Genomic DNA, 24921 nt, shown 5'->3' on the forward strand with positions numbered 1-24921 from the left:
AGTATTGTTCTTGTGTGTGTTTGTATGCCATCAAATTATCGTAATGCTACACCTACACAGTCATATTATTATTATTAATTTATTACCCGTCAACAACGGAAAAGACGGAGTATATAAAAGAAAAAGAAAGAAAAGCACAAAAATTTAAATACACTTCCACTACAAATATTATAAAACAACACTAGTCCAGGGGAGGTTGGCTCTTAAAACATTGGTACTGAATTTGGAGATTCTTCTCTCTATGGCCATGGAAGGGTTGGTGACCTTATATTTCCTGGAGATATCGCCATTACTGTGCCACAAAGGGAGACGCAGGAGAAACTTAGCATATCTGTAAAATGCGCTGCAAATGGCTTTCTTTTCGGTAGCTGTGAATATTTTCCAGAAGGGAACCAGAGCAAGCAGATGGGGGGTAGTAGATGGGTGGTAGTACTTATTGGCAACAAGTAATCCGTAAGACGCTCGTAGACGGGAGCAGAGATGGTCAGCTGGTTTACCTTTTCTGAGAATAGGATGGACCAATCCAAAACCAAAGCTGTCTGGAATAATGCCAGTAATGAAAATCATATGAAATAGCAGAAAAAGGTGCTCTAGGAGAAGATTGCTGACAAAGCTTAAATAGGTACCAGATATATGCGTCAGCTTGTGCGTCCCTGTCAAAATTATTGCATAATGTTAAGTCATTAAATAGATAACTTGTCATATGTGGTGACTTCAACTCAAAATACTGCTACATATGCAGAAACATATGCTGCATATGTTCGACCTCAAATATACTGCTGCACCTTTTACAGGGTTGCTTTTGCACGATTGCTCTTCAATGCTAAGCGACATATTTTGGATTCCAGAGTCCAAATCTTTGTCTTATGTTCTTCATTCTGGTTTCACGTCCGATCTTGATTTTGTCATTTCGAATAACCTAAAACTCCAGCGTGTCCACGTATCTGTTTCTGATGATATAGTGGCAAGTAACCACTTACACTTACAGTTTTGTATTAATTTGCTTATTCCACAAATGAGTCAAAAGCCTCAGCGGTTTTAGAACATGCATTGGGATAATATTGATATACCACTATATCAAAGTGTTTTTGAATTCTATGACATTTGAGGTTAAAATTCTTTTCACCTTCTTTCTATAACGTTCAATGGCAATAATCTTGATCTAGAATACTATCTGGGATTAGTCATTCGCTTAAAGTATTCACCTCGCCTGCAGTATAATCTGAGAGGATTGGTACATGGAAAATGAGCTGGAGCGATGACCCGGAGCTACAACTTGCAAGGAACCGTCACAAGGTATCATTTAAAATATGGGTGCTTGTAGTCGTCCAAGGTCTTGCTTAATTTTCAGGATCCTCAAATCGACTAAAAAAGAGTACCGGAATTCTGCACGATTTTCAAAGAAAGGCAGGTATTTATTCCGTTTCATGATATTCGAAATGGTCCTTCGAATAGTCCGAGATATTCGATATTCGAATACTGGTGGAGTTACTGTGGTTTAACTCCACAGTTACTGTGGAGCAAAGTATTAAAGTCCACTCCTTTGCTTAGTTCACATTCCTAGCCCTATTCACATTTCAGCCCTATTAATGTAAGTTCTTGGGAAGGACAGGTCTCTTCGTTGTTCTCTGGTAGCGCCCGATCACTTACAAGACTTTTCGGCATACTCTCTTTCACGAACTTTCTCCACTAGATCATAGCCGGAATTTTGTTTCTATCACGCCATCGTCAATTCTCATACAGATACGTCTCCTTAAGAAAGGTAAAGCTCCTGATTCTGACGACAGCCTGTACATTTAATTTACGGTACTGCGAAACTAGTTCATGACATGACGTTACTATCCCAAACTTGTATCGCGCAGCAATTCATACCGACTGCAATGTGCGAGGGCATTGTGATTTGTGTCCCAAAACGAGTAAAGACCCTCAATCTAGTCATTTTTATCGTCCGATAGACGTTTGATCGGTTATTGCAAAACTGTTTGAAAAATCTCGAAAAGGTGTGATCATGGTTTTCGTGTGGGTCCTGGTATCGGAAATGCACGTGCAGTTTTTGGGTCTATTTTGAAAAGGCATGAGAGAATGAAGAAGCCTCTATATGTTTTGCAATAGATATCTATAAGGCGTTTGAATCGGTCCTACACTCAAAAGCTATTCTACCACTTTTGAGGAGCGGGTTAAAGCTATTCCTTTGTGCCTCTCTGTGGCAATGGGTCAATGGGTCCGCGTCAAAAACATTTATAGCAGCCGATTTTTTCGCGTCGTGGAGTAAAACAGGGCTCAATATCAACTCCTGTAACATTTAACAATGTCATCCACAATACCGCCCGCCACAGCTTAGATATGCAATACAGTTATGAAAACTCAATTTATATTTGGGACAAAGTGCGGGGTAGCGATGCTAGCGGCTACTAGAGACAGGGAACTGGCAGTCTGAATCTAAAAGATCGGAGCAATTGGACAAATAAAACAAAAGTGCGTTCCCGCCTATAGTGTTGTAGTTCGGTGCTTCTGGACCTGCTAGGACGATGAAAATGGGAAGGCGTGTCAGGGACCTGTACAGGTTGACTTGATAAAGCTGTTTTCCCCGATTCGACCATCTGGGGGCGGAAGGGAGAGGAAAAATTAGAAAAAAATGAGGTATTTTTAAGTTACAGTGGGTGATCGGATCTTAATGAATTTTGATATTTAGAAGGACTTCGTGTCTCAGAGCTCTTATTTTAAATCTTGACCGGCATTAAGCCTCTGGTTTTCCTTTTAAATCAATCTATTGATTCTTAGAATTTTGCTAGAGCTCATACTATGTGAGCTCTTGGCTCTTCCGACCTCGGCACAAATGCCATGTGAGCTCTTAGCTCTAGTTTTTTTTTTCAGAGGTGATCGCATCGGCCCAGTGGTGCTAGAATGTCATGAGAGATCATTCTATCAGAGACTAAAAGTTCTAGTGCCATTTTAAAGTGACTGAAAAAATTAGCCCCTAGGGCCCCTCCCACGCTCACGTTTTCCTAAAGTCGATGGACCAAAATTATGAGATAAGCAATTTTGTTTGGCATAGTGTAAAATCCTTATAACAATGTCTTTGGGGCCGACTTACTCCCCCACAGTCGAAGGAGAGGGACTGCAAGTTACAAAATTTGACCAGTGTTTAAGTATAGTAATTGTTATTGGGAAGTGCACAGACGTTTTCAGGGAGATTTTTTTGGTTAGAAGGGGGGTTGGGGGAGGGGGTTTCGTGGGAGGATCTTTACATGGAGGAATTCGCCATGGGAGAAGATAATTTCCATGAAAGGGGCGCAGAATATTCTAGCACTATTTAAAAAAAGAAAAAATGAAAAATTAAATATGGAAAAGTTTTTCAACTGAAAGTAAGGAGCAGCATTAAAACTTAAAACGAACAGAAATTATTATGCATATGTGGGGTTCATCTCCTCCTAAATACCTCGCTCTTTACGCCAAAGTATTTTTAGTAATTTCAACTATTTATTCTACGGTCTTTGTGACTCAGGGGTTATTTTTAAAGAATTGGGACAAAATTTAAGCTTTAATGTAAAGAGCGAGGTATTAACGAGGGGACAAACCCCCTAATATATGTAATAAAAATATACAAATATAGAAGTTCGTTACGTAAGTTAATTCGTAAGTTATGTATACTTTCTACTAATAAAAATGTTCGTAAACAATTAGAAGTTCTAGTTGCCTTTTAAGTAACCAAAGAATTGGAAGGCAACTAGGCCTCCTCCCCACTCCTTTTTTCTCAAAATCTCCCGATCAAAACTATGAGAAAGCCATTTAGCCAAAAAAAACTAACATGCAAATTGCGTTTTAATTATTCATGTGCGGACAGCCAAAATCGAAATTTGTATTAATTAAAAAACGTTCAGGAATTAAATGAAAAAACAAGATTTTTAACTGAAAGTACGGAGCGACATTAAAACTTAGAACGAACAGAAATTATTCCGTATATTACAGGGGCTTTTCCCTCCTCAATGCCCCGCTCTTTACGCTAAAGTTTTTTAACTGTTTTGAAAAGTAAAGTTTAAAGAAAGAGTTTAACTTTTGATACCAATAATATATAAGTTTCAACAAGTTGAGTCTTACCCATCAAAAGTTACGAGTTATAAAACCCATACAAAAGTTAAATTAGCCTTATTTTAGAAAATAGAGGGACAAACACCTTAAAAGAATCTATTCATAAAATCTTAACGAAAATCACACCATCAGATTCAGCGTATCAGAGAACCCTACAGCAGATGTTTCAAGCTCCTATCTACAAAAATGTGGAATTTTGTATTTTTTGCCACAAGCCAGACCACGGATGCGTGTTTATTTGTTGTTGTTTTTTTGTATTGTAAACGTTTTTGTAAAATGTTTTTGTAAACTGTATGCAGTTTATGCGGTGCCCTATCCCCTACTCACCAATTGATCCTGTATATGCATCTTCTCCAGAAAAGGTCTGTCTCTTTGTTATAAGTATGCAATTCCTGCTATTTCAGCAGAATTTTAAGTCATATCTAAAGCAATAATTGTAAGTATTTAGGAAACAAATGTTAACTTAAGTTTAACCTAAAATTTAACTAAAGTTTAACTTAAGGTTAAACTTAAGTTTTACCTAAAGTTAAGAAAGAGATTTTCAAACCAACCCGCAAAGCGTTCGGCGAAAGCTATTCATCCATCTCGATTTAAAATTCCCCAGTAGGCTACACATATTGCAATATATAAGAATAAATCTCTATTCACTTAACTCTTCACTAATAATGGTGAAAATATGGCTTCTATAGTTATTTTTTTCGGTGTAAACCTGACTTTAGATCTTATCTTACCCCGGGCTATCTTGTCTAAAGTCTATGTTTCTAGAGCCAGCAACAGTAAATGAAATTATTAAGATTGTTCTAGGCTTGAAAAGCTCGTCCTCAGCTAGGGCAGATTCTTTTCCTAGTGCAGTAGTTAAATTTATTCATAATTTTGCCTTCTTCCAACTTCTTAAGCTTTCATTTGAATGTGGAATTTATCCGTATGCTCTCAAGCGTACTCGGATAATTGTTTTGTATAAGGATGGATCAGGAAATGATCAACCAAACTATCATCAAATTTCATCATTAACAGTAGTTCGTAAAATCTTTGACGAGATAAGACTTTCTCTTCTCATTGTCTTTCTAAGTTCTATACATCAGTAGCATCACTGTATGCAGCGTAAGCGGTGCCCTATCCACTACTCTTTTCTTCCTTAGTGGTGTAAGAACGTGGAGAAGTTTTAACGGCGATTTCAATAATGCTGCCATCTACATAATCAAAATAATAGATGGCATTACTATTAGCTGCAGTTATAGATGGTGACATGTTTTCTTTTCGAAAAACATTTTTAGCTTCTAAGCAGTTTTCCTTTGATTTTATGAAATTTTGTTTGATGCAGGAATCGAACGTGATACCCATTGCTTCCTAAGGTAAAAGAACAACACATTACTCGACTGAGCTAAAAAGTAATTGATGAAATTATGTTCTTAGAAGTATGTTCTAGGTAATCAATGAAGTGTTTCTGGGACGCTGGCCAACTTGTGCTAAGCGTCACTACATCGTAACAAGTTATTAATGCAATCGATTTTTCAATTGGATATTTTTTCTGGGCACCTTTTTTACCATCGCTCCGAGAATATGCATACCATGGTGAATGGATATGCTTGCTGGACAGAAATATTCTTTTGATGGTTGATGAAACTTGTTTCGATGTCCAAAAGTTCTAATGACAACAACTGGGTAGGTATCATTTTCGTGTTGAAATGGTCCTGAGCACATAGGTTTTCCGTTGGGAGCCCATGTTCCCTTCTAGGACCCCATGTCCCCCTCAAGGGCTCCAACTCCCCCTCAGGGGACTCAATGATCCCCCTCCCAATTTTTCCTAGAACTTTGATTTTTTGCTTTTTTCCTTTGTCATTTTCTTAACTTTAAAATTTTTTAACTATTTTTTTAAAACATTTTTTTTACAGAATTTTCTTGGGACGTAGATTTTGGGACTTCCAAGAATTTCTAGAATGATGCAAAATCCGGTATTGCATTATTATTCATGTTGTCAGTGAAATAACAGAATATATCCTGTGAAAGCCCTCACATCTGGTCTTTTCAGACACAGATACTATTGCAGCTCATACTCCAATGCATTATTGGAGTTGCTAACACCTTTTAGACATCATTCCAAGAATAAGCTTCCCGGTTTCCGAAAATTTTCTGGCATGTTTTGGACAATATCAAGAATAATGCGTTATCTGGTATGCCTAATCGTTCCTGACGTCAATGAAACAATTCAATACATCCTCTGACAGCCTGAGACAACAACTGAGTCAACAGCATTTTTACCTTCTAAACAGTTTTTCATTGATTTTGTGAAATTTTTATTTTTTTTATAATTGGGTTTTTTATATTTTTTTATATGGGTTTTTTAATTATTTTATTTTTCAGACACACAATTTTTTGGGGACTTGGAAGTAATTTGGGAACAGCAAAAATTTCTCGGTATATATCCGAGTATTTCAAGAATATGATACTGCCAAATCATTCATGTTGAAAGTGAAACAATAACATCCCTCCTGTGACAGCCCTCACAGCTGGTCTTTTGGGATAACAACTGAGTCAACAACATTTTTAGTTTCTTAGGAGGTTTCCATCGCCCTCGTTAAAATACGACGATTTTAAGTTATAAATGGCACCACAAATGATTTTCAACTTAGAAGCTAAACAATATGATTGATTACGCAATACCAGCCGACATACAATTCTTGAAACTATCGGAGACATGCCAATAAATTCTCCAAAACCAGAGTAATTACGCAATACCAGATAACGTGGGAAAACTGCTTAGAAGTTAAAAATGTTGCTTACTCAGTTATTATCTCAAAAGATCAGATGCGAGGGCTGTCACAGGATGTATGGTATTGTTTCAATGACAACATAAATGATTACTCAATACCAGATAATGTGACATATTTGAAAATCTCAAAAACATACTAAGAAATTAGCAGAAATCAGGATGTATATTCTTGGAATGATGCCAAAAAAGTTTTAGTAACTCCAATAGTACATCGGAGTATGGTGGGCTACAGTATCTGTGTCTCAAAAGACCACATGTGAAGACTATCACATGATGTATTGTATTGTTTCACTGACAACATGAATGATTACGCAATACCAGATAAGGCATCATTCTTGAAATTATCGGAAACAGTCCATGAAATTCTCGAGAATCAGACACGCAATACCAGATGACGCAAACTAAATCAAAGTCGCTAAAACATTCTGTGTACAAAAAAAGTAGAAATAATTCCAAGACCTAAGATAACCATTATTTTAATAGAATCTATGGAAAAATGCTTAGAAGTAAAAATATTATTGATTCAGTTCCTATCTCAAAAGACCAGATACGAAGGATGTCACAGAATGCATTGTATTATTTCACTGGGAACATGAATGATTACGTAAACCCAGGAGACGCATCACTCTTGAAATTCTTGGAAACAAATACGAAATTCTCTGAAAACAGGATACATATTCTTGAAATGATGCCAAAAACGTGCAAGTAGTCCCAATAGTACATCGGAGTATGGGCTGCCGCAGTATCCGAGTCTCAAATGACCAGATGTGAGGGCTGTCACAGGATGAATTGTTTTGTTTCACTGACAACACGAATTACCAGATAACGTATCATTTTTTAAATTTCCGGAAACATAAAAAGAAATTTTCAGCGTTCAAAAATAATTATAGGTCCGGGAAAAAATTAGTCCACAATAAGTCCACAAAAGTCCATAAAAGACCAAAAATTTCATAAAAGCAATGGAAAGCTGTCTAGAAGGTAAAAATGTTGTTGACTCAGTTGTTATGTCAGAAAACTAATGTGAAGGCTGTCACAGGCTGTATTGTATTGTTTCACTGACAACATGAATGATTACGCGATACCACATAATACACCATTCTTGAAATTCTCGGAATCCTATTTACTTCTGTAAAATTTGTTGCCCTAAACCTTCCCATACCCATGGTGGCAACTATGTTCACCTTCTTCTGATGCCCATGTTTCTTGTGCTGATGGCAAGGACACAAGGTAATTCGGGGAGTTGTGGATCAGAGCTTCAATTAAATCTAGTAAATTTGTTTCAGGTTAGGTTAATTTGTTTCAGGTCAGGTTAAGTTAATTCGTAAGGTACGTATGTTTATTACTAACAATAACGTTCGTAAAAAAAAATTTAAAAAATCTAGTTGTATTTTTAAGTGACCGAAAATTGGAGGGCAACTAGGCCTCCTCACCCACACCTTTTTTTATCAAAATAATGGCTGAGAAAGCCATTTAGCCAAAAAAAATTAATATGCAAATTTCGTTCTAATTATTCATTTGCGGTGAACCAAAATCAAAACATGCATTAATTAAAAACGTTCAGAAATTAAATTTAAAAAAACAAGTTTTTTTAACTGCAAGTAAGGAGCGACATTAAAACTTGAAACGAACAGAAATTATCCCGTATATAAAAGGGATTATCCCTTCCTCAACACCTCGCTCTTTACGCTAGGGTTTTTATTGTTTTAAAACGTAGAGCTGTGAGAAAGATTCAAATTTTAGCGTAAAGAGCGGGGCGTTGAGGAGGGGAAATTGCTTTTATATATGGAATAATTTCTGTTCGTTTTAAGTTTTAATGTCGCTCCTTACTTGCATTTAAAAAACTTGGTTTTTTTAATTGAATATCATACAAGTACTGGGTCTTATCTCAATGGATTACCCTCCAACTTAGAGCAGATCACCCTCCAATTCAGAGCAAAAAAAAGGTATTTGAGAGAAAGAGTGTGATTTCAGAAAGGGTGTGCGCTTGTCCCCTTTGTAAGCAAGATGAAGATTTGGGTCATTTTCTCCGGGAATGCTCAATACTTTCTAGTTTTAGGGGGGAAATATTTACATGGGAGGGATTTGCAGATTCCTGACATTCTTCTACCCAATAACAATAGTTCGAATCGGTGTGTATACAGCCTAGATAAGTGCTTAGAAATGAGGAAAAGCGTATGCGTTCAAATTATTTTGTCTATAGATAAGGAATTTGTTGTTTTGTATTCCGTTTTTGTGATGCTTCTGATACACACTTTTTTTTATTTTCTTTTTGGTGCAAAATTCATCGGAGGCTTTCAAATTTAATTTTGCATTTTTCTTTTTTTTCTCTTCGTAAGTGACATTTTTCTCTGAGTAACTGACAAGTATGTCTTCCCCCTTCTTTATAGGCCAAGGACCTTTTGGGGGAAGAGTATAGTGCATTATTGTATTTATGCTTTATCACAAATAAATCTATTCTCTTCTTAAATTGTTCTTTTTTAAATCATACAAATATGGATACTGTAAAAGTATAGGGATCAAATCTTTCTTTGTGCCTCTTTTGAGCAATGTATCTATTTCTTGTTCAATGACCCTTTTCTGTCTCTCCTGATATTTCCAGACATTGGCGTCACTTAGTGAGTTCAAAAGCGACCTTTTTTATTCATTTTCATTACAAAATGTTTTTTTTTTTAATTGAATTGAAAAATTGAAAATAAACAAAAATTTACTCTCGCCTAAATTTTGAAAAATATATTTTACACTCCCTCCTAAAATGTTTTCGTGAATAGACGCCACTAGTAAAAGATAGATCCCTAAATAATATATCTCTTTGATATTTTCACCTCGCAATGCTTTATGTCTTCTTTATTAGCCAGTTTCTTGTATTTTTGTCCAGATGGAAATCAGAACGTCCACGTGATTACAACAGATTTGCTGACTAAATGTTAAGAGAATGACTTTAAAATGGTTATGTTGATTATACTGAACAATTACATCAAAATGGGTATAACACTAGAAAAAAAGCAATTTCTCTATGGGTATTAGTTGAAAGTACATGACAACTATTTTATTGATTGTGGGTAAAATCCCCAGCAACATTTTAAAAACTAAAAAATACTATTGAAAGTAAAGTTTACGACCTTCAGTCCCATTTTATCGTCTTGCAATAACTAAATAGAAAAAAAAACAAGTTTTTTCTATTGAAAGTAAGCAGCAACATTAAAACTTAAAGCGAACAGAAATTATTACTTATTACATATATGAGGGGGATCGCCAAAGTCCCTCGCAGTTTACGCTAATGTTCGAATTTTGTCATAAATTACAAAGGCGTTTAATTAGTTTAAAAAGCTCTTTTAAAAGTACTAAAAAAAACTCTACCGGAAAGAGCGATGTATTTATGAGGGGGCGACCACCCTCATGTACAGAATAATTTCTACTTGTTTTAAGTTTTAATGTTGCTCGTTGATTTCATATGAAAAACATGTTTTTTATTTAATTTCTGATTGTGGTTTAATGATGGAGAATCTTACTTCCCCTCCTGAAAAATTCCCACCCCCCATGAAAAATTCACGGCTACAATAGATTATGACTTGTAGAAATATGCTGCGTATTATAAAGCAACAACTTCATTGTTTCAGTGCTTCATTTTAGTTTTTTGGCATATCCCAGGGTTAGCCTATATCTGGTACCATCAGAAAGCTACCTAGTTAGAAAAGCTACCGTAATATTCGAAAATGCACAATCAGGGCTATTGAGAGGGAAACATCTTAAGAAATCCATTCTTACTTCGTAATATGGAGAAAACAGTAGTTAACACATTTTTAAGGCGCTTCCACTAAACTTTACCCCTCCCCTAATATGCAAGTTTATAGCCCAAATTATATATTTCCCATGCGTCATTTTTTTTTTCAACATAGTATCCGTAAATTGAACCAACACAGACAAAATCAGAAAACAGAAAAACATAGTGGAAATATATGATTTAGGCTTTATATTTGCACACCAAGGGGAGCAGAGTGTAGAGTATAGTGGAGCACCCTCGAATGTATTATTTACAATTTTTTGCATATTATGAAGTAAGAATTGCTTTGTCAACAATTTTCTTTCTCAATAGCCCTAATTGTGCATTAACACTCAAGGTACCCTTAGAAATGGTCAACTGGTGTGTTTTCCTTGGACTGTTAATCTTTTTCTGAAAGTTTTAACTTTATTTTCTTAGTTATAAGAGAAAAAACTTACTTTGCAACACTTTTTAAAAAAAGTAACATTCTTTCCCATGGGCATCGGACTTTTTCCAAGGTTAGTACATGACCGAATATTGTATTTTTCTTTGGTTGCAGATCCATTTAATATTCTTATATTCCAACTGGGGGTCACTATCATCGTTTCCTCGCAGAACGAATGGTTGTCAGGATGTGTCTTAAAATTCTTCAATATAAGCTGGTCCTCATTTTCATAACAATATTCTGTGGACATTTCCGTTGTGTCAAAACAAAAACTTTCATTAACAAACAGTTTCGGGCTTTCATTGGACTTCAAAACAAAAATCCCAGATTGAGTTAGATCCAAACATATACCAGAAGCGACCCCAAATTTTGTCTGGAATTCTTCCGCAATGACAGAAAAATTTACAGCTTTATTTGCAAGACCTTCACACTTTCTGTCTACTGTATTGAAATATTCATTATCTTCACAACACTTTTTCACAGCGGCTATGTGTATAAAGCAAGTACAAATTATTAGAAGCTTTAAATATTCTCTCATTTTATTTCTTATCAGCTTCGACTACACAAGTCTGTGACTATCTTTTTACTATTGCATCTTTTTTACTGTCCTTTTGTTACTCGGTTTGAAACCCGTCCTACAAGCTCCATTTGGGATTTTTTAGATTACGAGTCATCTTTACAAAAATGAAACAAAGAAAATGTGAATCATTTCCTTGCCGAAATAATCTTTTCATTACGAAAAATTAGCTCATAGTTAAATGACTAACCCTCACAGTTACTTTTAAACCTAACCTCGATAGAAACTTACCCCTATAGTTACTTTGTCACCGTAAGTATTCGGCCAGAGACGGAGCTAGTGGTGCCAAAAGTTTGCCGGAGAATTGGCGCAAGACCAGCCATCATGAAAGACGGTCATTCAGAAACCCTGTTCCCATGCCGGGAGAGGCGGAAACACCTAATCCTGTTGCAGGTACAAGTACAAGTATGCAAGGGTAATTTTTCACATTTCAACAGGTTCTTTATACTAAGCTACTGCAAAAATCTGTAAAACCGTTGTATTCATCGCAAAAAGTTATCACAGTCATCATAAATAAACTGTCCGAAAATTCTGCTTCTTCAAACGAGAATTAAAAAATTCTGTTCGAAAAACTGCTTGTCAACAACAAGATAAAATTGAGTTTTAAATTTTTTGAATGAAATGCGTTGATATGCTGTATTTGCGCTGAACAGGGAATCTTCGAGTAATTATTTATTTCTGCTCAGGACACTAGTTGAGAGGGGCAGGGGTGAGCAATTCCCCTATATTTTGAAAAATACCTTTTTGGTTTGTCCAGTTAGTACATCAGAAAGAAACCAAAATGCCCCAACCCCACCAAGAAAATATAAAAAATTTCCCTTTCTACATTTTTGTGCATTGATGCGACTGTTTTTGCTGTCTCTTATGTAACAATAATGCTTGTGTGGGTTACACCAGCAAATCAGGAGTACATAAGCGGGTAGCAACTATACACATACTAAATTTCTAGTTTGCTTTATAATGCTTCTTTGTGCAAAGGTTACAAATACAAAAACTTTAAAAAGCTACTACTGGAAAAAGGGGAAAATTGTGCTAATTTCAACAAGGTTGCAAGTATCTAAAAAAACGGCACAGTAATACAATTAGGCTCTCTGATTATTAAAACCGATGAGAAAGATAAAATAATACTTTAACTGTTTCTCAAAACCAAGACAATCTCTTGAAAAGACGATGACCAAATTTTTATACTGATATTTTCTTGGATTATACTGAAAACGTATAGATTTTGTCATGAAATAAGAGTTACGCAAGACGGCAGCCATTTCAAACGGTTCGTGGTAACGAACTGTAGTAAGGAGCGGCCCGACTCAATAGTAACCGAAACTCTAAAAAAGGAATTTTAATACCAATTAAATAAAAGAACAAGTTGTTGTAACCGCAAGTAAGAAGCGACATTAAAACTTAAAACGAACAGAAATTACACCGTATGTGAAAGGGGTTGTCCCCTCCTCAACGCCTTGCTCTTTACGCTAAAGTTTTCTCTGTCAAAACTCTACTTCTTAAAATAATAAAAAAATTATTTTCAAAAAAAGCTATTTTAAATTAATATGTATATAAGTTAATGGTTGGTAGTTTAAAGAATAGCTTTAAAGAACGGTTTTATAATTAGTTGGCTGCTCAGCGTTAGTTTTAGCGATAGTCACATAAACGAACTTTGCCGAGCATGCGGGTTAACCTCACCATATTTTTACTTTCATTTTCGTTGTTTAAGACCATAGGAGCCCCATAAGTCATACTTGTTATATATTTTTTTTGTTGCCCCCCCCTCCGTACTTTAAAGCTGAATTTGAGTCGATTCATCTCAGAGTAGCAATGCCGATTTTGGATCTGTTAATAACCTTATTTTTCTCTATAGTGGTATAAAAATCATTTTTGTTACAATTTGTTCAAGGTCTAGCCAAAATTTGACTGCACATTATACAGTCGTAGTATATGGGCTGGTAGCCACTATAATTACTTTTAGACAGCAAAAGTAACTATGGCCTTCCAACTGTCACTTTGCTCGTGTAAATTCTTCAATTTAAACCGGATCCCACAGTACAATTCAATGTTCCGCTCATTAAAGCCAATGAGAGAGATGAGGCCAAAGCTTTATCTGGTTCTTAAAACTAAGACTACCTGTTGAAAAAGTGTTGACCAAATTTCTATACAGATATCTTCTTCGAGTTTTCTGACAATCTATCGGTTTGTCATAAAATCAGAATTAGTCGAGACGGCATTCATTAAAATTATTTTTAGATAACATTATGTGACTATGTCCTGGCAGGTATCACTTTGCTTTATGTGAATCCTTGAATCAGAGCCAACACTCTAGCATTAACTATTTTAAAAAGCCGTAAGGCTTCAATAAGTTATTATTATAATTTCTTTTCATTTCCAGAGTCACTTCATGGTCATACACAGGCAGAAGCACCTGATTCCCGCCACAAGTACAAGCAAGTAAGTAAGTTAATGTTGACGGGGATATTGAACAAAATCAAACAACACTATGTGCATGCTGATTGTCAAAAGGGCACATCAGCAATACGTCAGGAACGGTTGAGGGCATTAAGTTGAAATATTCAGGGCATGCTGAATGGTGCTTGAACAGAAAAGAGCCCTTTGTCCTTTTCAGACCCCCCCCTTAACATGAATAAAAATTGTGAAATAGCCACTTTGCTCAAACCAGAAGCAATGCTCTCGCGTTGGCTATAGTAAACAGCCATTAGGCTTCAATACATTACTGTTTCTTTTTTTTCCCAAATAGATTGGAAGGAACGGTCATAGAAATTCTGGAACGGGATCATTCGATTAAAAATTCTAGTGCTCCTGTTAAGATTCAAAAGTGATAAAAGGGCAGCCAGCACCACCCAACACTTGTTTCTCCGAAGACATCCTATCAAAATTTTAAGATAGCAATTTTGTTCAAAATAGTCCAAAGCGGAAATAACTACACCTCTTGGGTGCTGTGATGGCACAATGGATTTGATCCTAGCTTGGTCATACGGGGCACAAATTTCGAACCACAGTAGCAACATATAGCAGGACCGACACAAGCACTTTAGTTGTCAAGACATGCAGTTCACCTGACACAACTACTACTACTACTACTACTACTATGCTTCTGAGGCTCATATAACCCCTCATAGACCCTCGGCCAAGGACTTTGAGCTATAATAGTTGCACGGTACTAATATGTAAGGTTTTTATTTGGAAAAAAGAAAATGTTTGACCCTGGGTATGTCTGAAAAGGCTAAGGGTAGTGAGGTGAAATTTCAGTGAATGTTGGGGCATGTGGTATTTAAGTCAAAAGATACTATGTGCATCCAGGTTATCACAAAGGTGTATTAAATAATTATACTACTAGTGACTGCCAGGGGAATGATTAATCCTGGATGTGTCCAAAAACGCTATGTGTGTTCAGGTGGAACTTCAGTGAACACTGACACAAAAAAAAACACTTTGTACATCCAGGCTAGCAATAAGGGTAATATGTAAAATCTTAGGGACAGATAAGGTTATTAACTTGAAACTTTCATGGCCACTACGACTACTACTACAGCGGTTGTAACTGCGAATGTGACTACTTGCGACTGCGATAACTTGCGACTGTGACTGTAACTATTTGCAACTGTGACTACTTCTACTTTAAGAATATTACAGGAATATTAAGGGGGTTCTGAACAAAATCAAAACACACCAATCAAAATTTCCACTCATCAAAACAAATCAAATGTCCACGCTACCCGTCACAAGGGCGTATCATAAATATATCAGGAACAGCTGAATGTATTCGGTTGAAAATTTCTGGGCATGTTGAACAGTACTTAGAGGGCAATAGGCTTCTTTGTCCTTTTTTAGGCATCCCCCGCCAGCAATAATCAAAGTTATGAAATACCCACGTTGTTCAAATAATCAAAAGGTCTAATAGCTATGCCTGTGGGAATGCAATGACCCCCACAGCCCCCAAGAAAAAGGTTGTAAATTATACAATGTGCTCATTGTTTACGTACAGGATTTACCATTGTGAATGGGGGATTTGTTTGATCCTGGGTGTGTCACAAAAGGCTACGGGTATTACAGGAAAAATACGGGACTTCAGAGATACTTTAGAGACATTCAGCGACACTTTGTGCATCCAAGTTGAGATAACAAGAGTGGCTATGGGTGTTAAGTTGAACCTTTCAGGACCACTTTTGCTGCTACGACTTACAACTGCGACTACGAATACTTTTGGAAACATACAAGTGTGACTACTTGCGACTTCGAAGGCTTGGACGGGGACGGCTTGGACTGGGACGTCAACAAATGGCGACCGTGGCTACTTACAACTATGACTAGTTGCGACTGCGACTACTTAAGACGGTGAATTCTCGCAAATTCGACTACTTGCAAAGGCGACTGTGACAATTTATAACTAGGAATGTGACAGTTCCTTACTGCACCGGCTAATACTTGCGGATGTGACTACTGCTATTAGTATTGCTACTAATACTGTGATTGCAACTGTGACTGGAAATATTGCTGCAACTTCTGTTAATGCAATTAGAGCTATTAAACTAAGTCAAAAGATTTTAATTGTATACTACTTGTGAAATGGCATAATACTTCCGAAAAGGGCTTATCTACAGCGTCCCATGAATGGCTAAGGTTATAAGGTTGAAAATTTCCACGAATATTGGAAGTGACGATGCCCTAAATCAAAAGACACTAAGTACAGCCAAGTTGTCAACAAAATGTATCTGGACGTATCTATATCAAACAGTTCGTGGTAACGAAGCATAGGTGAGGAGCGCCAAGGCTAAATAGCAACCAAACTCTAAAAAAGGAATCTTGATATCAATAGATTCATCAAAATAATCGGATTCTTATGCTGATTTTAAATATATAAGTTTCATCAAGTTTAATCCTATCCATAAATAGTTACGAACCTGCAAATATTTGCCTTATTGTTTCTTTTGGAGGAGAAAACAGCCCCTAAAAGTCCTAGACTCTTAATGAAAATCACATGATCAGATTCAGCGTATTAGAGAATGTTAGAAATACAAATGTAGAATTTGATGTTTTTTACAAGAAGAAAGATCACAGATGCGTGTTTATTTGTTTTTTTTTTTTTTTTCGGGGAAGATCGCATCGACCAAGTGGCCCAAGAAATTCGCAAGAGGACTCTTCTGAGCGGATTATAATAGTTCTACTGCTCTTTTTAAGTGACCAAAAAATTGGAGGGCAACTAGGACTTCTCCCACACTCATTTTTTCCCAAAGCCACAGGATCCAAAGTTAAGATAGCTATTTCGTTTAGCATAGTCGAAATATCTAATAAATATGTCTTTGAGAACGACTTAATCCCCCACAGTCCCCAAAGGAAGGGCTGCAAGTTATGAACTTTGTCCATTGTTTACATACAGTAATTGCTATTGGTAAGTATACAGACGTTTTCAGGGAGGATTTTTTCTGGTGGGGAGGAGGATTGGGCTATGTGGGAGGATCTTTCCATGGAGAAATGGGGGAAGGAAATTTCTGTGAAGGGTGCACTGTCCAGTATTATTTAAAAAAGATCGGAAATTAAATAAAAACAACAACTTTTTTTCAACTCAAAGTAAGGAGTAAAATTAAAAATTAAAACGAACAGAAATTATTAAGTATATAAAGGGGTTCACCCCTCGCCAATGTCCTGTTGTTTATTTTAAAGGATTTCTGGTAATTTAAAATAGCTATTTATTCGAATTAAACAGCCTTTGTGATTCAGGGGTCATCAAACAGTTCGTGGTAACGAACTATAATAAGGAGCGACCCGGCTCAATAGTAACTGAGACTCTAAAAAACAGTATTTTGATACCAATAGTTACATAGAAAGAATCACAATTTAATGCTAATTTTAAATAAATAAGTTTCATCAAGTTTAGTCTTACCCATCAAAAGTTACGAGTCTGAGAAAATTTGTCTTATTTTAGAAAATAGGGTGAAAAAAACCCTAAAAGTCATAAAATCTTAACAAAAATCACGCCATCAGGTTCAGCGTATCAGGGAATCTTACAGTAGAAGTTTCAAGCTCCTATCTAAAAAATGTAGAATTTTGTATTTTTTGCCAGATGACATATCACGGATGCGTGTTTATTTGGTTTTTTTTTCCTTTCATGGGTGATTGTACCAACCCAGTGGTCCTAGAATGTGACTAGAGGGTTCATTCTAACGGAAATTAAGAGTTAGAGTGCATTTTTTAAGTGACCAAAAAAATTTGAGGGCACCTAGTTCCCCTCCCACGCATATTGTTTCCCAAAGTCATCGGATCAAAATTTTGAGATAACCATGCTCTTCAGCTTAGTCGAAAAACCTATTAACTATGTATTTGGAGACGACTTAATCCCCCACAGTCCCCAGGGGAGGGGCTGCAAGTTACAAACTTTGACCATGGTTTACATATGTAGTAATGGTTATTATGAATTGTAAAGACGTTTTCAGGGGGACATTTTCGCGTTGGGGTGAGGGTGGATTTGGGTGGTGAGGGTTACGTGGGAGGATCTTTCCGTGGAAGAATTTATCATAAGGGAAGAGAATTTCCATGAAGGGGGCGCAGAATTTTTAATTGTTTTAAAAAGTAGAGTTGTGACCAAGAGTCACACTTATCGGGGCGTTGAGGAGGGGAAAACCCCCTTACATATGGAATACTTTCTGTTCGTTTTAAGCTTTAATGTCCCTTCTTACTTGCCTTTTAAAATCTTTTGTTTTTATTTAATTCTTATAGAATTGGATCAAATGTGAACTTTAGCGTAAAGAGCTAAGTATTGAGAGGGGGTGACCCCTTCATATTAAGTATATGAGGAAGTTCATCCCTCGTCAATACGAGGTCAAATTTTGTCAAATAATTACCGATATAGGCAATAATTTGTTTGTGTTATTTTTCCGGCCAATCTTTATATTTAATTAAATAAAAAAACCAAGTTTTTTAACTGCTTGTAAGGAGCGACATTAAAACTTAAAAAGAACAGAAATTATTCCGTATATGAAAGGGATTGTCCCCTCCTCAAAGTCCCGCTCTTTACGCTAAAGTTTGACTCTTTCTTACAACTCTACTTTTTAAAACAATATAAAACTTTAGCGTAAAGAGCGGGGCATTGAGTAGGGGACAACCCCTTTCATATACGGAATAACTTCTGTTCGTTTTAAGTTTTAATATTGCTCCTTACTTGCAGTTTAAAACAAACTTGGTTTTTTATTTAATTTCTTAATGTTTTTAAATTGATACACGTTTTGATTTTGGCTCACCGCACATGAACGAAATTAGCATATTAATTTTTTTTGTCTAAAAAGCTTTCTCATATTTTTGTCCCGACAATTTTGATAAAAAAGGGGTGGGGGAGGAGGCCTAGTTGCCCTCCAAATGTCGGTAACTTATAAAAGCAGCTAGAACTTCTTAGCTGTTTTTTTTACGAACGTTTTTGTTAGTAATAAATATACGTAAATTACAAATCAATTTACGTAACGAACTTCTATATTTGTATATTTTTATTACATATATGAGGGGGTTTGTCCCCTCGTCAATACCTCGCTCTTTACACTAAAGCTTAAATTTTGTCATGGGTCTTTAAGAATTACTCCAGAATCACAAAAGCCGTAGAATAAATAGTTGAAATTACTAAAAGTACTTTAGCAGAAAGAGCGAGGTATTTAGGATGGGATGAACCCCTCATATGCTTAATAATTTCTTTTCGTTTTAGTTTTAATGCTGCTCCTTACTTTCGGTTGAGAAACTTTTTCATTATTATTTTTTCAGTGTTTTTTTTATAATGCTAGAAAATCCTGCGCCCCCCTTCATGGAATGTCTTTTCCCCATGGCAAATTCCTCCAAGTAAAGATCCGTCGACATAGTTCCCTCCCCTTACCCCCCCCCCCCAACAAGAAAAAACCTGAAAACGTCTTTACGCTTCCCAATAACCATTACTGTATGTAAACACTGGTCGAAGTTTGTAACTTGCAGCCCCTCCCCCGGGAACTATGGGGGAGTAAGTCGTCCCCAGAGACATCCTATTATGTTTTTCGACTATGCTGAAGAAAATGCATATCTCAAAATTTTGATCCGTTGACTCTGGGAAAAAATGAGCGTGGGAGGGGCCTAGGTGCCCTCCAATTTTTCTGGTCACTTAAAAAGGGCACTAGAACTTTCCATTTCCATTACAATGAGCACTCTCACGGCATCATAAGACAAGTGGGTCGATAGAATCACCCCTGGGAAAAAGAAAAAAACAACAACAAATAAACATGCACCCGTGATCAGTTTGGCAAAAAATACGAAGTTCCACATTTGTGTAGATAGGAGCTTGAAATTTCTAAAGTGGGTTCTCTGAAACGCTGAATGCGATGGTGTGATTTCGTTAAGATTCTATGACTTTTAGGGGTTGTTTTCCCATATTTTTCAAAATAAGGAAAATTTTCTCAGGCTCGTATCTTTTGATGGGTTAATGAAACTTATATATTTGAAATCAGCATGAAAATCTAATTCTTTTGATGTATTTATTAGCATTAAAATTCCGTTTTTTAGACTTTCGTTTAATATTGAGCCGGGTCGCTCCTTACTACAGTTCGTTACCACGAACTGTTTGATTCTACTTTAAGCAGCTTCATAACTATGATTTTTATGTGATAATAAACCAAAGATATTGTATGTGTTAGGCCTGTGGTTGCTATCAAACAGTTCGCGGTAACGAACTGTAGTAAGGAGCGACCCGGCTCAATAGTAACCAAAACTCTAAAAAACGGAATTTTGATACCAATAGCTACATCAAAAGAATCGCATGTTAATGCTGATTTTAAATAAACAAGTTTCATCAAGTTTAGTCGTACCCATCAAAAGTTAAGAGCCAGAGAAAATTTGCCTTATTTTAGAAAATAGGGGAAGACACTCCCTAAAAGTAATATAATCTTAACGAAAATCACATCATCAGATTCAGCGTATCAGAGCTCCTATCTACAAAAATGTGGAATTTTGTATTTTTGCCAGAAGGCAGATCACGGATGCGTGTTTTTTTTTTCAGGGGTGATCGCATCGACCCAGTGGTCCTATAATGTTGCAAGAGGGCTCATTCTAACGCAAATGAAAAGTTCTAGTGCCCTTTTCAAGTGACCAAAAAAATTGGAGGGCAACTAGCCCCCCTCCAACGCTAATTATATTCCCAAAGTCAACGGACCAAAATTCTGAGATAGCCATTTTATTTAGCGTATTCGAAAAACCTTATAACTATGTCTTTGGGGACCACTTACTCCCCCACAGTCCGCGTGGGAGTGGCTACAAGTTTCAAACTTTGACCAGTGCTTACATATAGTAATGGTTATTGGGAAGTGTACAGACGTTTTCAGGGGAATTTTTGGTTGGGAGAGGGGTTGATAAGAGGTGCTTATGTGGTTGGGGGAGCTTTCCATCGAGGAATTTGTCATGGGGGAAGAAAATTTCCATGAAAAGAGCACAGGATTTTCTAGCATTATTTAAAAAAAAAAATGAAAAAATAAATATGAAAAAGTTTTTTCAACTGGAAGTAAGGAGCAGCATTAAAATTTAAAACGAACAGAATTGATTACGCATATGAGGGGCTCACTTCTTCTTAATACTTCGCTCTTTACGCTAAAGTATTTTTAGTAGTTTCAACTATTTATTCTACGGCTTTTGTGATTCAGGGGTCTTCTTAATTAATTAGGACACAATTTAAGTTTCAGTGTAAATAGCGAGGTACTGACGAGGGGGTGAACCCCCTCATATATGTAACAAAACATAAGAATACACAAGTTCGTTACGTAACCTAATTTATAAGTTACGTATTTCTTTTACTAATGAAAACATTCGTAAGAAATTAAAAGTTCTAGTTGCCTTTAAAGTAACCAAAAAATCGGAGGGCAACTAGGCTTCCTCCCCCACTGCTTTTTTTCAAAATCATTCGATCAAAACTATGAGAAAGCCATTTAGCCAAAAAAAAAATATGCAAATTTCGTTTTAATTATTCCTCTGCGGAGAGCCAAAATCAAAACATGCATTGATTCAAAAACGTTCAGAAATTAAATAAAAAAACAAGGTTTTCTTACTGAAAGTAAGGAGCGACTTTAAAACTTAAAACAAACGAACTTTTGGCGAAAAAACTGTCAAGGGACTTGGTGGAAGCTTGATTTCCCTCACAAAAGATCAACATCTCAAGTTCATGGGACCCCCATGCCTTAAATCTATTGTTATAGAGCTTGTATTGGAATCAGAGGTGGCAAGACACATTCAAGGTTTAAAACGTTCATCATCATCTGGCCCAGACTACATATCAACTAAAGCTATGCAAGCTATATTCCCTTGAATTCTGGGCCCTTTAACAAAGCTTATTAATATGTCGTTTGAATAAGGAAAGTTTCCTAGGTCCCTATAAACTGCAAGAGTGATAGCTCTATTTAAGGGTGGGAACAGAAGTGACCCGTCAAATTACTGACCAATTTCCCTTCTTTCAGTGTTTTCAAAAATATTTGAAAAGCCGATGCAAAAAAGGCTCACAAGTTTTTTTTACAATCTAAGGAGTTTTTCCACAACCATCAGTTCAGATTTCGATCAAAAAATACTACGGAGCAAACGTGCACTACACTCATCAGTTTTCTTCATACCGCTATAGATTCTGGAAAAATACCAGCCGCTACTTTCTTGATGTGCGGAAAACTTTTGATAGTCTTAATCATAAGATCCTTCTTGATAAACTGTCTCATATAGGAATACGAGGTTCAGCCCTATCATGGTTCCATTCTTATTTACACGATAGAATGATTTCCATGGACCCTGACTCACTAAACTCCATTGGAGTAGACTATGGAGTACCACAAGGATCGATTCTTGGTCCTACTCTGTTTTTAATATACATCAACGATTTATTTGGAGCGGTAAAGAACGCGATTCCTTCTGCGTCTTGTACTCTATGTCACGAAAAGGAAAATACGGTGGCATCTTCTGATATTCTGCCATCCCCTCATGAAGATTTAGTTGCCTTCGCTGACGACAGCAATATCCTATGTGCTGAAGACACGGAACAAGCTTTGGAGGTTAAATTTCACATGCTCATGGAGCGGTGTTACCAATGGTTTGATACTAACCGACTTGTTTTAAATATCGCTAAATCATACTTTCTCATATTTTCTAGAACTGGCAAGGTATGCCCGTCCTTATCAACTATATCTACCTCGAAAGGACCTTTGTCTCGACCTAACGTAAGATACGTGCGTTTCCTTGGAATTTTGTTGGATGAAAATCTTTCTTTTAGAGACCACATCAAGATGGTCCAAGCAAAAATATCACGTAATCTTGGGATTATTCGGAAACTTAAACATATTTTTCCTGGATCTATTCTTCGGGCCCTGTATTTTTTACTCATTCAACCATATTTAATTTACTGCAACTCGATTTGGATGTCTACTTTCCAGTCTCTGCTCCATTCGATTAAAGTAATTCATCAAAAGGCTCGCCAGTTAGTTAACGAATTTAATAAAGGACATCGAAAAGTGCTTTTGAATACTTATGCACTCTATGTCGTCTCTTGCTCTTCAATGATTTTCAAGTATCTTCATGGTGAAATGCCTCGCTGTTTCAATTCTTTCTTTCCTGATTTAGTTAATTCAAGGAGCTCTCATAATCTAAGCAATAAAGACCACCTACTATTACCTCAAACTAAGAGTGTCAGATCAGGTTTTAGTCCCCGAATAGCATGTGGTAAAGTAGGGAACAGTCTCCCTGATAATGTCCGTAGCATTCATTCGTTTGATGCCTTTAAAACCCAACTAAAAATATTTTTGATTGATAAATATAATGGGGAATAAATTTGAGAAAAATTTACTTTTGAATTGGTTTGAATTAGTGTTGTTATATGTTTAATAATATGATGAATAATGAGGGTAGAGCGACATCCCTAGATGTTAAGCTTGAGCACGTTTATTTATTTAGTTTTAATTGTTGTGATTTTGCGATGGTGGGAAATGGTGTGGACTAGGATTTGTATTTCTTGGAGGAAGTGGTAAGTAAAAATTACCCAAAATTATTTAATTGGATTTCTGGTTTTTTTTTTTTTTTTAAGAAGAGACTCCTTATTTGGTATTTATTTTTGTTTTAAACCCTATGTAACGGGCCATGGAGCCTTGTAGGGGTAGAAAGTTATTGTTGTCCATTTATTTTAATGTTATTAAACTGAACTGAAACATAAATTACTTCGTGTATGAAAGAGGCTGCTTCCTCATCAACGTCCCGCTCTTTACGCTAAAGTTTTTTACTATTTTATAAAGTAGAGTTGAGAGAAAGAGTCAAACTTTAGCGTAAAGAGTGGGACGTTGATGAGGAAGCAGCCCCTTTTACATACGAAGTAATTTCTGTTCGTTTTAAGTTTTAATATCGCTCCTTACTTTCAGTTAAAAAAAACTTGTTTTTTTTTATTTAATGTAATTTAGATCGTAGCTTTAAGTTTGTTAAACAAATTTAAAAATCAACAAAAAATTTTTCATTGGGGGATACCATATGATGTTTTTTAGTAATATTTACTGAATAATTACTTCACCTAAATAAAACTTGTCTCATAGACCTTTGATAATTAGATGTGTGAAGTACCTTAAGAGGATCTTTTTTGAAGAAAATTCGAAAATCCCCGACATTCAATCCTGATCAACCATTTATTATGACATGTTTGATATGTAATTTAGATTATAGCTTTAAGTTTCATTATAGACATCTAAAAATAAACATAATGTTTTTTCCTTGGGGGATACCATACGATGTTTTTTTTTTAGCAACATCTACTGAATAATTACTTCACCTAAATAAAACCTGTCTCATCGACCTTTCATAATTAGATTTGTGAAGTACCTTAAGAGGATCCTTTTTGAACAACCGTTTATTTTTGGACAAAAGTACCAAATAAATCATTTCGTTTTCTGCAATATGATTTTGTAATTATAGCTGCCTTCAAACAAGTAGTTTCAAGTTAGTAATGGCCTGGGTTAAAGGTTTTGATAGTTCATTAAAAAGTGTAGTTTTAGTGTGCAAACGTGTGGGTGGATTATTCTTCACTCCGAATTGTTTTCACTAGATCAACCATTTCTGTAATTCTTTTGACATCTAGCTCATTCATCCATCTGAAAAAAATGCAGTTAGTCATTTTTTTAACTCCAAGGTATATTTTTCCTGAGTAGAAGAATATAAAAATAAAAAAGGGAAGATCGGATTCTATGAATAAAAAGACAGAACAAAAATGGGAAACAATACTTACATCAAAACAAAGCTTCTAAGAAACGAATTACTACAAATAG

The 24921-nt window shown here is 36.0% G+C and overlaps 2 protein-coding genes across 3 annotated transcripts in view; both read right to left on the reverse strand.

Annotated features, from left to right (window-relative positions):
* LOC136030509 (uncharacterized) overlaps positions 1–11663 on the reverse strand; it is a 54709-nt gene extending 43046 nt beyond the window's left edge. The window contains exon 1 of the mRNA XM_065709529.1: positions 11078–11663. Within this exon, the coding sequence (XP_065565601.1) occupies positions 11078–11602 (525 nt within the window). The 5' untranslated portion in view covers positions 11603–11663. The remainder of the gene's footprint in view (positions 1–11077) is intronic.
* Positions 11664–24490: 12827 nt separating this feature from the next.
* Positions 24491–24921, reverse strand: part of LOC136030510 (uncharacterized protein F13E9.13, mitochondrial-like) — a 61636-nt gene continuing 61205 nt past the window's right edge. For both annotated transcript variants that reach the window (XM_065709532.1, XM_065709531.1), the window contains exon 7: positions 24491–24747. In XM_065709532.1, the coding sequence (XP_065565604.1) occupies positions 24672–24747 (76 nt within the window). In that variant the 3' untranslated portion in view covers positions 24491–24671. The remainder of the gene's footprint in view (positions 24748–24921) is intronic.

Source organism: Artemia franciscana, chromosome 8 (assembly GCF_032884065.1).
Source record: "Artemia franciscana chromosome 8, ASM3288406v1, whole genome shotgun sequence".
Lineage (NCBI taxonomy): Eukaryota > Metazoa > Arthropoda > Branchiopoda > Anostraca > Artemiidae > Artemia > Artemia franciscana.